An 18,021-nucleotide genomic window follows, 5' to 3' on the forward strand; every position below is an offset into this window, starting at 1 on the left:
CTTTTGCTGTCTTTTAAAACCCGGATATCAAAAAATATTAATGACAACTTTTCTACAATTTTACATTTTTTCAATGTATCAATATCGTATGTTTACATTGCTGCAACAGGTTGTTTTACCAGTAAAGTTATAGAAGGAAATCTTGAGTTGAAGTCATTTTATCCCATCACAAAACAGTGAAATAATCTTCTCCAAAATTCTAATAGCACAATGATCTGCATACTTAGTTGATATCAAGATAGTAAACCTATTGATTTTATGTTCAGAAAGGCAATTTTTATTAATTTTACATGCAGACATAAAGGGACTTAATTTTTTCATTGAATTATTTTAGCAGTTAAAGCAATTTCATTAATATCTTTGCACCCTTTTTTTAGCCAATACTTTATATATTTTCTGGAAAAACTTTTTTTCGTTTCTTATGAAAGTTGGATATATTGTTAATATTAAGTAAGTGGTGAATAAACTCATAGAAAATTTTAACAAAAAACTTTTCTGCACATAATAAAAAATATTTTTCATTTTTACAAATATTGGAACTACTTTTATATGTGCCTCCAAGTTGGCGAGAAACTCCACACCGCCATATTACTACCTAAATTTTTTGTCTACATTTCGAATTTTAAGCCTAAAATGTCTCCAAAAATGCGGTTTTTCACACATGCAAAAACCACGTTTTCAAGACACAAGCTAAAAATCCGAAACAAAATAAAAAATTCAGATAGCAAAAACGTAAAGTTTCTAACCAAAAATATTTGACAAGAATTCATGTACACAGCAATACGTTTTAACTTCAAAAAACATTTACGAATTGCACATTCTAGGCAGCGAAGGAATCTACGAACTACGCACACCTCGCTTCAATAAATTAACATAACAATAAATTCAAAAGAATACCATGTACACAGCATTCTGTTTAAACTTAAACATCTACGAATTGCACAATCTATTCATTGCGCACAAATCAACCAAATTAAACTAAAATACAAACAATTCAAAAAACAACAATAACAACAGAAATTCATACTAAAAAAACAATGAACATAACATTCTACAAAATAAAAACGGTAAAATAAAATGCACTTGCCATAATACATTCCTGAATAAAATTTCGCCAGTCACACAACATCTCTGAACAAAAGTGCCACGATTTTGCTATATCACATGTCTTTCTGAGATTCAAAATTTTGAAAGTAACGGTAAAAACTTCCTCCAAAGTTAACATACTACACGAAAACCACAATCCAAATCTTAAACTTTGCTGACAGCCACATATTTTACCAGCAACCATTTGACTGCAAATCCACACAAGAACTATCAGAAACGCCCTTCTTCGTTCGAGTTCTCATAGCTCCGCATTTCGGACTCCGTTTTAAAATTCCCACAGAAATTCCAAAAATACACTTCAATCCTCATAAACACACCTGCGAACAAAAGACTCGTTAACAACTCCAACATCATACCTTTTACTACTAAATTTACTTTCGAAACAATCTAAAATACATGGCTGAAATCTTGTCACCATGTCTATCATTGCAACATAGGCCATTTCAAAACACGCACGACATGGACCAACGAGCAATTAACCACTCTAGCAAAAGATTTTTCAACGTCAACAGGGTTGCCATATAACACGCAATCATGCCAAAAACTAGCACAGAACACATATTGCCACATTTGTGATATTACGGCGCATATAAGAGTAGAGCCAAAATATTCAATGCAGAATAGTTTATTATTATTATTCAGTAATTTTTTTAGTAAATTATGTTACAAGTGAATCAGATTGGAAAAAATGATACATATATATATGTAAATGTAAGTTTTCATAATACATGCATGCACATATGTATAATTTTATGAAATCTGTTTTTGAAAATTATTCTATGTTTTTAGGCTTAGTATTTTTCATATATATTTTCTTGGGTTTCAGATTCACCAGGACTTTTTCGGTATATTCTAAAGACAGTATGGCAAAGTTTTTTCCTCTTTTGGACCTTAATAAATATCTCTAAAATAAACCATATTTTTCTGCAGGTAAATATTGAAAAGTTACATCAAAATTTATTACTTAATTCTGAAATGTTTCATTAAAATATTGTAATTAAAAGCAAGGAAATAACTTTTAAAAAATATTAAAATGCATAAAACTTGGCTAATTTTTTTTTTAGACAGTCTTAGGAAAAAGTGATGTGAAATTCATTTTAACTGTTTACTTCATTGTGAAGAAAGTATCTACCTGGTAAAATAATGGAGTAGTTTCAAAGCGACAAAACCATAGATCACCAAATACTACCCAAATGGATATGCACATGATTATATAATGTCACAAAAAAGACATCACTGGCCCATGATTTAAAAGATGTTATCATATTACTGAGAGTAAAAGGCCAGTGAACAGGCAACAGAGGAATAATCAGTGATGGTGCCAGCATGTCAGTAGAGCACAGAATTAATATTGTCATCAGTTTGAATAAACCCACATTATAGGACTATTTGAGATCACCAGCAGCCGAGTGTTTTAAGACCACTGAACACCTGCAGTTTGATCTGGGTTCAAATCATGAGTGAACTTTGCATAAGTGTTTTTGTAGTTTTCCTTGCATGCAACATGACTATGAACCTGCTTACCTTAGGAGTTTCTTCACAGAAATGCCATTCTTTTAGGTTCTTGTATAATTTATTATAATCTAATAAATCTTATGGGTCTGTTTGAGGGTGGTTGGTTATTCTGACAAATATCTTGGACATGTACTCCTGTGATGTATATTACAGCTTTTATACATGTATGTGTGGATTGTATATCATTAGGCTCAAGTTCTAGTGTTATGTTTATATATTACAGAATATCAAGATAAACATATTCAATGATGCTTTACTGTTAACCTGAACACAAAAACTGCGAGTAACCTAGAATCTTTGGGTCTTTATTATAATAAGTACACACTTGAAAACTGTCTACTCATGATTGAAAGAGAATGGATGATAGTCATTGCCCTTTACTTCACATATGGGGTGTCTCCAATGGTGTGCTGAACATTTGAGAATGTTTAAAATTTTGTTCTTACTTTTAATTCTGTGTTTTTGAAACTTAGAATTGAAAATTCAAATATATAAAGTTTAACATATCTGAAATGTCATGGGATGATTTGAGGGTTTCTGAAAGTAGGGGGCCTGGGGCATGTGTCTCACTTGCCTCTGTATAAATCAGGCTGTGAAGCTGCCAACTCCAGTATATGTCTGTAAAGGCTGCTTTGATAGATCTCTGATCCCATTTTCTGCTACATACCGCTATTATATTTTTTGGCATGTTAGCAGAGGGCATCATGCTAAATATTATATAATATTAACCTTTTATTACAAACTGTCAGATTCCTGATGTAGTAAAGCACCTGTGGGACACACTGGGTTGTATCTCTCCAGCTCCAATAACTTGCCCAAATACTTGCAAAACGCTGCATAGTTAAGGAGGAATGATTAAGTGTGTTTTGGAATAGTATTAGTATCGTCTTTATTCCATGCTATGTGGAGCGGACCATACATCACCTATCAAGCGAGCAAATCCTGTATTAAACCTTTTATTGGATGTCATTGTTCTACTTTTTTGTTCTCACTGTCTCAGCTTGAGTTGCATATATCATGATGTTTTACTCTCAATCGCCGTGTATTTTATTTTTGGGTATGAACACTGGAATAAAGTTTTAAAGTGTTTTAACATGTTTCTTCCCCCCCTTTTTAAAATTTTTATTGGCTTAAGAAGTTTTTTAAAATTTATTGTTAGTATTGCTTGGTACTGTATTTTTAACTTTATATTGTATCATATTCATATTGTATCTTGGCATATCTCAAAAATGTACTAGTAGCTTTATCTATTTATTTGTTTTCATATTTTAAATGCCTAATGCTCTGAGTTTTTTTTTGGGGGGGGGTGTTTACAAGTACAATTTCATGTAATATATAAAAGTCAGAACCTTTAGACACTAAGAACTGGTAAAAGCACCACATATGAATATGTATAATTAAGTCTAATCTAGTCAGAAATCCAAACCATAAGATTAATGAATATGCAAGCAGCGTTATATAAAAAAATGCACTAATATGTATCATCATTTTCAAGCCTAACTTATGAAATATGAGTTGTTTGCTAATTGTTCAAAATTTTGTACAGATAATTAAGAATAATTATCTGTATAATAATAAGAAGAAGCTGATTCACAAAGCTACACATTACTATAATTTTTTTTTTTTTTTTTTTAATTTTCAAGCCATTGCACTTATAAGAACATGCCAAAGAACAAATCTTAAAGAAGCTAATAATGGACAAAAATCGGCATGATGCAAATAATTTTGTAGAAATATTGGCTTAAAAGTCAAATAGAACCTTCCACTTCAGCTGTAAGAGCTTTCATTGAAGACATTGAGGTGTGGAAACTCCTGTAACTCAAGAGGAAGGTTTTATTTAACCTATGAAACTGTTCTTACAAATTTGCTAATAGTACACTGATTCTTGTTGCTCATTACAGTCAAAAGTCGTTAATTCGGACACCCATAATCTGGAATGATCTATAATCCGGACCTCAAAGCTAAAATCTTTCTGCGCATGCGCCGCATTGACACATAGGCGTTTACGCGTGCGCGTAAGATCTTTTACCACTGCGCATATGCGTGTGCGCAAGCGCAGAATACGTTTTCGCATGCGCGTTTTATGTATAACGGACGGTATAATCTAAAATTATCTACTTCAGTTAATGTTGATGATTGCGTTGTTCCTTAATCTTCGAATTGGATCCGACTTATTATTTTTTGCAGACTGTAAGAGCAATTTTATAAAAGTAAACTTGAACTTTCGATTATGTGAAATAGAATTTCCGATTCTGGAGCTCCCAAAGGATCGTGCAAAACGAAAGTATGTTTCGATGTCCATCAAACAAAAAGTGGAATTGCTGCAAAAAATGGATAAAGATATGAAGAATATGACAAAGAGGTTAGTGAAAACGAAAAAATTTCGATTGACAAGTTAGTCAGTATTCTCGGCACAACAATTAACGGGACTTGAACAGCGGAACTTTGTAACTGAACATGAAATTGTGTCTGTTTATAGAATTAAAGAGAAAGTATTATCACATAAAACGAAGCAACTTAAAACAACTTACATTGAAAGAAATGTTTAATAAAGTAAACAAATAAATATTAAGCTTTTTTTTTTTTTTTTTTTTTTTGTAAATTTTGATACCCTTTAGATTATAATTCTTCTTTATTTCATAAATTAAGATTTCATATTTTTAATTTTAGAATTTCTGCATGCCATCTTACGAGATTTAAACTGATGATCTATAATCCGGAAAAATCGATAATCCGGAATCGCCGAAGTCCCGACGAGTTCGGATTAACGACTTTTGACTGTATTAGTTTCTTTAATCATTTCACTCATTGCTTAAAATATTTTTCACATCAAACTGGCATAGTAAGGCATAGACTTGGAACAGTTTATTATTTATGTTAGAAAATTAAACTATGACGTAAAAGTCATCACTAATAATTTTCCGATTTCTTCTTTATTCAGGTATTCAAAATTCTGATTTGGTGCAGTAACTTTCTGCTTCACCAAAAGCAGGGATTAAACAACTGATAAATTTTTTTTTAAATGATTCTAGATAAGGTAGGAGATGGTGATAGGGGATATTTCTTTTTTCAAGTAGTTTATTAAATGGCTCAGAATATTTATTAAAATATGCAGAAAAACTGCTAATTTATTCCGAAAATTTGAGAGTTGTTAAAAATCATTTTATTCCTTTTTATAGATATACTCTTTATCACCTGAAAAGTTATTGATGATTTCTGCAGTTGCTTAGAACTTTAAACAGCAATAATTAGCTGTGAGTAGCTGTGTCCCCCCATCTTGTATCTGGGCAGTTTTTTTTTTTTTTTTTTTTTTTTTTGCAAACCTTGAACCTTATCCCTGAATTCAGTAGGTTGTCTCAGTTTCTTACATTTAAAATGAAGAGGTCATTTTCAAAAAAAGAGCTTTAATTTCTTCAGCAGTTCTAGGTAAAACATGAACTAGGCTTGTTAAATCAAATACAGATGGGAAAGGAATTTTAATGTCTTTGCCATGTATTTCATGTGGGTTACTGTATTTGTTAAGAATAACACTATTCTTTTTGTGTTTTATTCTTTATGGTTAAATTATTTCAATGAATTGGTTGTGGCTTCAATGGCATTCAATGGCGTACAGGTTCATCATAGATTGAATGCACACAGGTCGATGATAGGTTAATATAAATTTATTTTATCAAAATAAGCACTTCAAAGCTCTGGAATTTTCTGTAGAAATGCTCGTATAGGTGTCAAAGTATCACACAGTACAACTGGTAGTTATGCTTCAAACTACTAAAAACGTTAAACACAGTGCGGTGCAAAACACATCTTAAAGAGAAAGCTAACTCAGATATATCTCAGTTAACGTGAAATGAATAACTCGCACATCAGTAACTAAGCAACTGATAGTATATGCTGTCTCTTTGGCCTTAAATAGTTTTCAACCGCCCGCCGAGATATTTTGGCATTGATATTTTATGACAGTTTAAATTCACGCTGGTGAATTCTGAGCCAAATTTCATGATTAAATTATTGTGTGTAGTCTTTGGCTATTAAGTATTGAAATTTAGTTCTACGTTTGAGATTCTTGCCATAAGTCCACCAGGAGTGCCTTCTGTTCATCTTATTGAATTTGAAATAAAAGGGTCTTCTACACCCTTCTCAAGTTTCTGTGCTTTAATTTTAGACCAAGTGATAAGTCGCTTTTAAAATTTACAAAAGGTTAATTCACATTTACAGTCGTAAAACTTGATAGTACTAAACTAAAAACTCAAATCTATAATCTTTGATTCAAGAACAACTTAATTAACGTAATGTGTATAAATACAGAACACATTTCTCACAGCTTCCATGGATTGAAAAATAGTGAGCCTTCTTTAACTCCCATTTGTGGAGACTAGCATCTTTGCAGCCAATAAACAGTTAGTTCAAATTACTCAAGAGGTCAGTCTCATCTATTGAAAACATTCCGAAGTAAAAGCACAGATTGCTAGATAATCATGCCTTTATTAAGTATAGTGAATCTATTTTAGTTTAATGGCACTTAGTTATCAAAAGAAATTTTGGTTAAAAGATAAAAAAATTACCACCCAAAAGTGTAATAAATCTGATTCGATCTTACTTATTTTTATTCATCTTTTATTACTGTTAATAGATATACTTTGAAACAGGTATTTAATCTTACTAAATCAAATGTATTGGATAAATCTTAAATATTGATTTATAAACATGATTTGCATATTTCTGTACTCTCCATTTTATTCTAGAATCCACCTGCTGTACCAACTCTACCTGTTATTTGTTTTGTTTGTTGGCTTAGAAATTGTTGTCTTGTCATAGATTTTCATAATTATGGTTATACAATATTAGGACTTTCTGCTGGAAAAGAAAGCTTCCTAGTCAAAATTGCAAAATGGTAAGTATCTAAGAAATTGCTTCATGCTATATTAACTTCATAAGTTTATAGATATTTTAAAATGTAAATGTTAGTTATACGAATTAAAACATGCAAATCATTATACATTAAAATTTGCTTGCATTTTTTTACATATAAAGGATAATCATTATATTAGGGCGAGTCAAATAAAAATGAGCCAACCCCTCCTCAGCAAGAATGGTTTGGTCCATCATCTGCGGCGCATGCGCGTAGCACAGAGACAGCCTTCATTTACGAAAGTGGTGCGAAAGTGTGAGGTTAAAGTTCTTTAAGGTGCTTTTACACGGAGTTGAAGACGGTAGCGTGACATAATGGACGCTGCAAAAGAGGAACAGCGTGGTGTGGTCAGGTTTTTGACAGCTGAAGGTGTTTCCCAACATGAAATTAGTCGCTGTATGACTGCTGTGTACGGTGAACATTGCATCGCATTGGCCACTGTTGAATTCACCACCCCCGAAGAAAGCAAAGGCTGTCATTTCCTCGGGAAAGGTGCTATTGACTTTTTTTTTCGATCGTCAGGGGCCATTACTGATTGAATTTGCTAAACGTGGAGAGACTATCAATAGTTCGCGATATTGTGCAATGCTGGATCGGCTGCGTGTTGCAATCAAGAACAAACGACCTGGAAGATTGACGAATGGTGTGATCTTGCTACACGACAATGCTCGTCCCCACGTCGCTGATGTGGTTAAGACACAACTGGCAAAGTTCAAGTGGGACACGCTGCAACATCCTCCATACAGCCCAGATTCGTCACCATGCGACTTTCACATTTTCGGGAAACAAAAAATATCTCAAGGGTACCAGATTCGTGTCGAACGCCGCCGTGAACGAGTCGGTTACAGACTTTTTGAATCGACAGCCCAAGGAGTTTTATGAGACGGGGATCACCCGGCTCATTTGTCAATGGGATAAATGTCTCAATGTTCGTGGAGACTACCTTTAAATAAAGTACTCTGTTTGTCATATATTCGCATAGGCTCACTTTCATTTGACTCGCCCTTATAGAATAGGAGAATTGTGAAAGCACACACACACATACAGTGGCTCCCAAAAGTGTTCGTACACTTATGATTTTTCATTGAAATAGAGCTCTATCCATTAATTAAAAGTAAACATTCTGAATGAGATTTTAGTAATAAGATCTATAATCTATTCGTAACAAAATTACATGGAATATTTTTAAAATATAGCAAAACTTTTTTTTAAGAAATTAATAATCAAGAAATGACAAACATTTTATCTCACAAAAGTCTTCGTACACTGAAATATTTTTGGATAAAATCAAAATTAGAATTATCGTTTGCCGATTTTTTAAATTTTTGCATTGTAGTGGCATTTAAAAAATCGTTTGCTTTAATTTTTTATTGTTTACTTCATAATATTCTATTTATTATTGAAAAATGGGTTGCAGTCGCAAAAAAATTACAAACAGCGTTCGAAAATTTATAATTTTTCACCATAGTACTGGTAAATCAATTCGAAATATCGCTAAATTAGTTAATTTATCCCATTCTACAGTGCAGTATGTGATAAAACGCTTTAAAGAAGAAAATTGGATTGAAACAAGGTAAGAAAAGGTTGACCGGTTAACTAAACATGTTGAGAACATGAAGTTAACTAAACATGATGAGAGATTTATTATTATAAAATTTGTGAAAACCCGCATTTGAGTGCTGTAAAAGTTTCTGCAGAATTTAATGCAATCTACTTCAATTTCACCTGCAACTGTTTGACGAATTCTCAGAGACATCTTTTGTTAGTGAGAAAAACAGAAAGTGATCCATACAGCTCCCAACGTTTGCCTTTGGTGCCTCTATAATTGTCCACAGGTTTTGAAAACCCCACTTCAGTCGCCAGATTTTAACCCATAGAACACATTTGGAAAGAACTGGAGGTTAGAGTACGAAAACACGACATCAAAACGAAAAGCACACTCAAAACACTCATGATGGAAGAATGGATGAACATTAATAGAGAAATTTAAAAAAAAAAAAAAAACTAGTAAAATCTATTCCCAGACGTTTAAAAGCTGTTGTGGATGCTAAAGGATATCCTACTAAATATTAACTTAACGATAAATGAAAATATTTACTAATATGTCAAGATTTTTTTTGGATACAAAGATTTTATATAGTAAAAAAAGTATATAGTATAAGATAAATATATATTTATATAGTAAAAAAAGTATATAGTATATTATATAGTAAAGAAAGTATACAAAGATTTTTTTGAGATAAAATGTTTCTCTTTTTTTTATTATTAATTTCTTAAAAATAAAGTTTCGCTATGTTTTAAAAATATTTCATGTAATTTTGTTACGAATAGATTATAGATCTTACTATTAAAATCTCATTCAGAAAGTTTACTTTTAATTAGTGGATAGAGCCCTATTTCAATGAAAATCATAAGTGTACGAAAACTTTTGGGAGCCACTGTATGTATATATATACATACAGTACCCAAAGCCTGAGATCCCGGACTCATCGGCACTTTGGTGATCCTAGATTTGGGATTTTACCAGATATTAGATCATCAGTTTCAATCTAGTAAGATGGCATGTAGAAATTATAAAATTTAATTATGTGTTTGATGAATATTTGTGCTTTTGTAAATAAGTACATTATTTAATAGTAATGAGGATGTTAATTTCACATGTGCAAAATGAAGTTAAAATTTTTGCTTTAAAATCTTTTTAATTTATGAATGTAGATAGCTGAAATTCTTAAAATAACAAAGAATTTAATACAGTACAAAGTCCGTAATCCGGACTCGTTGGGACTTCGGCGATTCCGGATTATAGATCATCAATTTAAATCTGGGAAGATGGCATACAGAAATTATACAATTAAAAATATGAAACCATAATTTATGAAATAAAGAGCAATTATGATCTAAAGGGTGTCAAAATTTAAAAAAAAAAAAAAAAAAAAAAAAAAAAAAAAAAAAGCATAATATTTATTTGTTTACTTTAGTAAACATTTCTTTCAATGTAAGTTGTTTAAGTTGCTTCGCTTTTTGTACTAATACTTTCTCTTTAATTCTTTCTTCTATAAACGGACATAATTTCTTGTTCAGTTACAAAGTTCCACTGTTCAAATCCTGTAATTGCTGTGTCGAGAATACCGACTAATTTGTCAATCGAAATTTTTGCGTTTTCAATAAGCTCTCTGCCATTTTCTTCACTATCGGAAGCGGACATGTGGAAATGCTTTACTGGCTTTATGCGCATGCGTAAGTTTGTGGTTTGTGGCTTTGAGGTCCGGATTATAGATCATTCCGGATAATGGACATCCGGATTACGGACTTTGTACTGTATTACCCATTCCTTTTATCTACTTTTAGTTTTAGCAATATATGAAGTAATGCTCACAGTGCCAAAACTAAAAGTATACATAGAAAGAATTATTTTGTGTATATACTTTTAGTTTCTAGAGGAATAATTCTAGAGTTATTTTTGTATGAAGATATTGTTAAAATACTTGTAATTTTAGATTTATTTAGCATTCATAATATAGATAAATAATCTAATTTAGTTCATTACTTGTTGTCTTTTGTGCTATGTGTCATAACCGTAATTTTAAAGTTGCTTCTTAAAAAAGATTAGTTATTAAATTTTATTTTATGCAGAATTTCTTTATGCTGTGAATGGAATCAATGATCCAGTTTATTTGTATATAATTTGATTTTAGGATCTTAACCCTTTCAAGACAAAGTTCCATCGGAACGAATGGGAGTCAAAATGAATTTTCCAATGAGATGAGGATTTTTCATTGCTAAGTCTTATTGTAGAGGGGGAAAACAAATAAATAATAATAAAAAATCTCACAATTTACTTAAGCTATCATATACATTAAAATGAGCATTTAACAATCTTTTTCCTTTACTGTACATGAAAATATGTAAAACAAATTTTTGAGAAATAATTTTTAGAAGCACTCTTCAAATTATTCTGAAGCTTTAATTGACAAAATATATTGATAAGCTTTAAAATTAATTAAAAAAAATGCAAGAAAGACTATTTACAAGAAGCAGTAACAAAATCTTTCATGGGAAGTAGAAGGCTGACATTCATTGAGCTCAGTCTCTGATAAAATGTCTGTATGAAAACAGGGTTGCCACGCTACCTGGAAAACCGGGAAAAGTCAGGGAATTCGAAAATTGACCAAAATATTCAGGGAAAAGTCAGGGAATTTAAGTATTTTTGTCAAAATCTGGAAAAGTCAGGGAAGTTCATACAACGATCCCGCCAAAAAAAGCGATTTTTGCGCCGACGTCGGAAGAGGTAACTTTTTTGGCGAATTATGTATCACGTGAGTGTCATTCGGGTAGCTGGCATAGAGCCAATTTTCGCAGCTCCAATTTGATTTGTCTTTTAGAAAGGCAAAGCAACTTTCCCGCAACTTTTGTTTTCCAGTATTCTCGAGAATCGCATGTGCAGTGCATGAACTAAAGAAAGTACCTGTTCTCGTATAAAACAAAATGGGTTTAATCCTAGTATATGGTACTATGGAGGTTAGAATCAACGAATATGTATTGTAAAGAAGGAAAACCTCTCTTCAACAGACGTGGCTGTGGCTCCGTTCCATCATAGAGGGAAACAGCTGTGCATGTCTGATATATCTGTAACCAAAGCTCGAAACCGGTGTCGAAGTTTGAAGGTCACGTTATCAAGAGTTCATAAAATGAATATCGCTTAAAATTTCTTTAACCACTTGCGCTAAAAAGACGTGCCACGCACGTCAAGATGCTTTTGTCTCGAACCGCGAGCGACGTGAACACCACGTCGATAAGCATTTATCGCAAAAATGAAAATAACGTGGTGCACATGTCGCCTAACAACGAGATTGTTTATTTCTCGAGTTACAGCTCTGGATTGCACTCGCAGATGCGGAGCGGCGTAAATGAGACACTTTACCGCTTGTTATATTGTAGCGCACGGCACCGCAACCGTGAAGTTTAGTCTTAGCGCAAGTGGTTAAACTCTAAAGGAAAAGAAAATATTTTTTGGCGCAAGTAAATTAATTCATGGATTAGTTATTTTCAGAGAAAAAAAAAAAAAAAAAAAAAAAAAAAAAAAAACTACGAAAATCCGTTTTTAAAATTATTGCGAAAAATCCAAGAAGAAACGTCCTTTGATAAAACGTTTCTTCTTGGATTTTTCGCAATAATTTAAAAACGGATTTTCGTAGTTTTCTTTTTGTCAAAGAGCGTTTCTTCTTAACACGTTTCTCAATTTCCTGTACACATCGCGGAGAGGGAAATTCTGACCGCCAGGTTCCGTCGCCAAATCCCTTGGCAAATTTTCCCTCCGCATTCTAGCGGCGTAATAGCATTTTACTTGTATGGAACCTTTTCTTCTTTACATAGACGTTCTTTGGTTAGAATAATAATGGGATTTGGCGACATCTTGATGCGCCGTAAACGGGTCATTTTGGTCTTGGCGACAATTTTCAAAATCGTGCCAAAGCCTTACCGTATACTAGAATTTTACCGCAAAATCTTTTTTAACCCTTTTTTTTTTTTTTTTCTTTTTAATAAATACCTTGCCATTTTGCAGTAAAATAAAAAAAATAGTAATCAGTCATCTAGGCTAGCCATGTAATATAACTATATTCGCTAAAATATAGATGATTATTCTAATTCAATTTTTAAGTAATTATTTTTATGTTATTCATATAATTTAATGTTGCTTCTTCCCTCTAAATTTATTTATTATTAGTAAATAATATTTCCAAATTTCAGGAAATTTTCTCTGGCATAATCCTGAAATTAATTATAGCAGTATGATGACATACCATCACGAAATTTAATGCACATATTTTTTCCTTATGTATGCTACGAAATAAATATAAAATACCTCACTTTATTAAAATAGATTTTTTTCTTCCGTTTACCTGCAGAATGCCTGCAAAAAAAGCCTTATTTTATTCCAGATTGGGAAGATTCTAATCTCAATCTTCAGTGGAGAAAACAACAACTATTATATTTGTGTTTTCAAGTGTTAAGGTTTTAAGAACATACCTCACGCAAATTAAATTTACCTAAAATCTAACCTAACTATTTAGCATTGCGTTGTGATTTATAAGGACCGGATTAGCCTCGTGTTGAACTGGTGATGATCATGAGTAATAATTAAATAAAACATACATTTGTTATCCAATATATATATCTTAAATTTTATTAAGTTTCTTAAGTGGAAAACTAAACAAAATTATCAAACAAAGTATACCAAGAATAATTAAGAATAAATGTCCTCTGGGATTTATTGAATAATTAAGTGAGTTTGCTACACAATACAAGTAATACCATAATTAATTTACCTCTTAGCACAGCCAACGTACATTACGCGGATAGACTGGAATTTTCTTGAAACACACCTGGAAAACCTGGAAAAGTCAGGGAATTTCATTCTCCTGTTTGAGTGGCAACCCTGTGAAAATCACTAGAAATATCGCTCTGTAACTCTTTAGATAATTAATCATCATTCTCATCCATGCCACTAATTGACTTATTTAACATGTGAGTATATTCTTCTTCTGATAAAGCTGTGATCTGCTTTCTCACCATAATAAACTGAAGTTAAGGCTTTTCAAAATAAAAAGGGAAGTACCTAAAATATAAGAGATGAAGGCAAACTGCACACAGTAACCCTCAGCAAAAAAAAAAAAAAAAAAAAAAAAAGATTTGAATATTTATATCACATAACGAGTTAAAGAGACCAGCTCTGTTTGTTTACATAACGCTTTGCCTCCTTCCCTGTAATAGCTGACATCGAACTTATGCAGAATGTGATCTTACTGAAGGTCAGGATCCTAAAACTATATTCAGTTCAAAAGTAATGGACACGGGATGCCATCTAGTCGTCTTTAAAACATGTTTCAGCTTTAAATGCATGTATCATCGCCTGTCCCTTGCGTTAGTTCTCTAGTGATGCATGGGTGGGGTGCGCGGCTGTGAGAGAAAATTCATAGGGAATACATATATGGAACGCCCGACCGGAAAGAGTTAATACAGATATTACAGGATGTCCATAAAAGAATGTCCCAAGTTTAAAGTTTAATTTAGTCTGTTTACAACAAATCATGCATCAAATTGAAGGCAAACTAACCTAGTTTTTCTCACATATGTTTGATATGTACACCTTTAGTTATATAGCTCACATCCAACCTATAGTCCAATTCTTTCCACACTTTGGTTAACAAGTCTGGAGTAATAAAAGCAATAGCTTCTTCACTTCTGTGTGTCAACTCTTGCAAAGCATTAGGTAGCAGTGGAATATAGACACGATCTTTTATAAAGCCCCAAAGAACTTGCCACTGAACATCCCATGATCAAGAAAATTATCTTCCCACCCTAACACTTCACTTGCAAAATTAAAATGTATACCATAGTCATCTGACTTTAAAGCATATACCAAAAGTAACTGGTATGGAAACATGTGTAAACGTTTTCTTAAAACCCCTCCAAACTGTTGTCTTTGGTAACTGAAGTTCAAGACTCGATTTCCAACAGATTTCTTTGGACTACAAAAGTAAGATGTTCTGACATAGTCCATATCCTCTACAGTCAGTCCTCTGCATTCTACTTTTGGCCATCCTGTGCTTTTCCCTTTACAAACACTTCCAGTCATTATGAATTGCCTATACCATTGGTAGATGTTTTTGTCACATGGGGGGGGCACAATTAAAGTTTGAACAAAACTTATGTTGAAATGAAGATTCAATCTTAGCAAATTTCAGAATACATAACACTTTACAATTAGGAGTCGCCATTTTGCTTAGAGGGCACTCACTGCCAGCAAGAAAACAACAAAGCAGTCCTCACACATGTGCCTATCTAAAACTGTTATTCTTTATTTACTCTTTTATTATCATTCTTTTATTGTGACCTTGAACCAACACAATAATGCTTACAGTTGATACTATTAAAATGTTTAATTGGACATTCTTTTATGAACATACTATAGAATAGTATGTAATATTTCAAATTCCGAAAGGTTCAGAGGATGAAAACATTTTTAATTTTCAGCACAATATGCAGTTCACAGATCTGGAGTTAAAATATTTGTGGAATCAAAGTTGACCTTTCAGTATATTGGCTTCTTTAACTTATGCCTGGAATTAAGTCACCAAATCAGACTGCTAAACTTGTTCTAGAATGAGATGATCAACATTTAAAAAATGGAGCTTATATGGCAGTTAAATGCAACTTATTATTGTTAAGGGTTTTTATACAGCAAAAGGTCCAGTTAGTAAAATATTCATTATGCTTAACAAGTTAAGTACAAAATATTCTAAGGCTTTGCATGCTAGATTGTACAGGCTTTATCAAAAAGTAGTTTGATGGGGAAACACTACCATTAATCACCAACTAAATAACTTTTGATTACTAGTTCCTTTTTAAATGTGACTTAAATCTGCTCAAAATGACTTCATTTGGGCACTAAAAAATAATCTGAATCAATAACTTTATATTCAGATATCTTCACAAATTTTTGTATGTGAAGATTTGGAATTTTTTATATTTAATTTGTTAAGGAGCTTTTCTGATTAAACTCCTTGATCTGCAAGGACCACATAAAAAGTTAGTTAATATTTGCAGATACTTCCCTTTCTGTGTTCTGAAAACTGTTTTTATGAAATTCTTTACTTCATTCTGGAAATCTTTATAACTGGAACTGCATTTTAGGATTCAATATTGAATAAAATAAAACTCATAAATTTCCATTTTAAATATCTTATAAAAAATTGTACAGTATTTTGTAATTGACAGAAGGTTCTATTGACCATCAGCTTGGAAACTATGAATTAATATATTTGTGCCTAACCTATTCACAGTGCTACTTAATGAGACATTTGTGACAGTAAGTCAGCATGAATGAACTTCCCTTTGAAATTCTTGAAAGTGATTTCATTTATATGTGGTAGATAAATCAACATTGATTAAAATGTAAAAAAGATTTTTTTCAGAGTTTAACACTCTCAAACCTTGAAAAATTCTTCATGCTTATTTTTCTGTCATAGATTTTGTGTGGATATAAAGTTATTTATGGAAGAGGCTTTCCTCGTAGAGTATCTGCAACATAAGGGTTATGAAAGGGTATTTTGAAAGTTGCAATAAATGACTTTCATCCTTATGCAATGAGCCACCATATTAATATGAAATAATTTTTTATACCTCCAAATGGGGTATTACTTTTATAGGGGCTATAATTACAAGCTAAATGCTTCTTAGAAACTTTGGGTATGAAGAGGATTAAGAACCATTGCTTATAATATCTTTGATTTTGTAATTATATACATATATTTGTAATTATATAAATTTAAACAAATTTAAATTTAATTTTTAACAAACACGTATAAAAGTGAAAAAGCAAATTTAAATCCTAAAAAAAGGAAAAAAAAAAAACCAAAATAATTTTTAAAAAAATGTGCAAACATATAAAAGATTTAATACTCGAACTAATCTACAATATCATTTAAATTCAGAATTAAATGATATTGTAGATTAGTTTGAGTATTAAATCTTTTATATGTTTGCACATTTTTTTTAAAATTATTTATTTATTTTTTTTCCTTTTTTAGGATTTAAATTTGCTTTTTTACTTTTATACGTATTTGTTAAAAATTAAATTTAAATTTGTTTAAATTTAAATTTCATTCCTTGCAGCAATAGCGCAAAGAATATTTAATTAAATTTGTATGTAAATTTAATTTTTTAATTAAATTCAATTTATTCTTATGAAACAATTTTGTAATTATATACATATACATATATTTGTAATTATATACATATATATACTTTTCATATAATTTATAAATGCATTTAAATTAAGTAGAATTATGTCTAGAAGAATCTTTATATAGCTAAAAGTTTAAAAAAAATGTGTTTAAAAGAATTTTGTTATTATTAACAGGTGTGAGAGATATTTCAGCCTTAAAGCATGCCGAAGTATATGTGTGACCAAAGCCATGAAGGAAGATTTGATGCAAAATTGGAATGTGCGGTAATTATTTTTTGTTTACCAAATATTGTTTTTAATGCATCTTTCAAATATTCAGAAGACATGTTTTGTAACTGACATTCCTAAATACACGCAGTATTGTAAATGGAATTATTGAATAATGTAATTCTTTATTTTATAGTTGTTAGTATTTATATTTACAAATTTTTATAACTATGGCTTGTCTGGGTACTTAACTGTTATCCCATCAACCCTGAAACTTTTACCAGGCAGTGTGATCTAGCATCAATTATGGGCAAATGTGGCTAACAACACATATGCACTTTCATTTGATGTGAGAACGGCTGATTCTTGATAAGCCATCTCTTGTTTTTGTGAACAAGGGTATAAAGTAACTGTTATTGTTGTATATTTCCCCATAAATTTTGAGAAAAGTGATTAAATTTTGGACCTGCCTTCAATAAAGTATGTGTGAAGTGTATATAGCCTTCAATAAAGTATGTGTATTGTTTGTGGGATC

General features: G+C 31.5%; 1 protein-coding gene across 4 annotated transcripts in view; it reads left to right on the top strand.

Annotated features, from left to right (window-relative positions):
* The window catches only part of Alg1 (ALG1, chitobiosyldiphosphodolichol beta-mannosyltransferase), a 102,977-nt gene that overhangs the window by 7,203 nt on the left and 77,753 nt on the right, over window positions 1-18,021 (top strand). For all 4 annotated transcript variants that reach the window (XR_004758269.2, XM_035359992.2, XM_035359989.2 and 1 more), the window contains exons 4-6: window positions 1,934-2,037; window positions 7,365-7,513; window positions 17,454-17,543. Coding sequence is in view for 3 of the 4 variants with exons in the window: in XM_035359992.2 (XP_035215883.2) it covers window positions 1,934-2,037; window positions 7,365-7,513; window positions 17,454-17,543 (343 nt within the window). In the remaining variant the exon portion in view is untranslated. The remainder of the gene's footprint in view (window positions 1-1,933; window positions 2,038-7,364; window positions 7,514-17,453; window positions 17,544-18,021) is intronic.

The sequence above is a fragment of the Stegodyphus dumicola genome, chromosome 5, assembly GCF_044657685.1.
Source record: "Stegodyphus dumicola isolate Sdum_Otavi_A_Nest chromosome 5, ASM4465768v1".
In the NCBI taxonomy this organism is placed as follows: Eukaryota; Metazoa; Arthropoda; class Arachnida; order Araneae; family Eresidae; genus Stegodyphus; species Stegodyphus dumicola.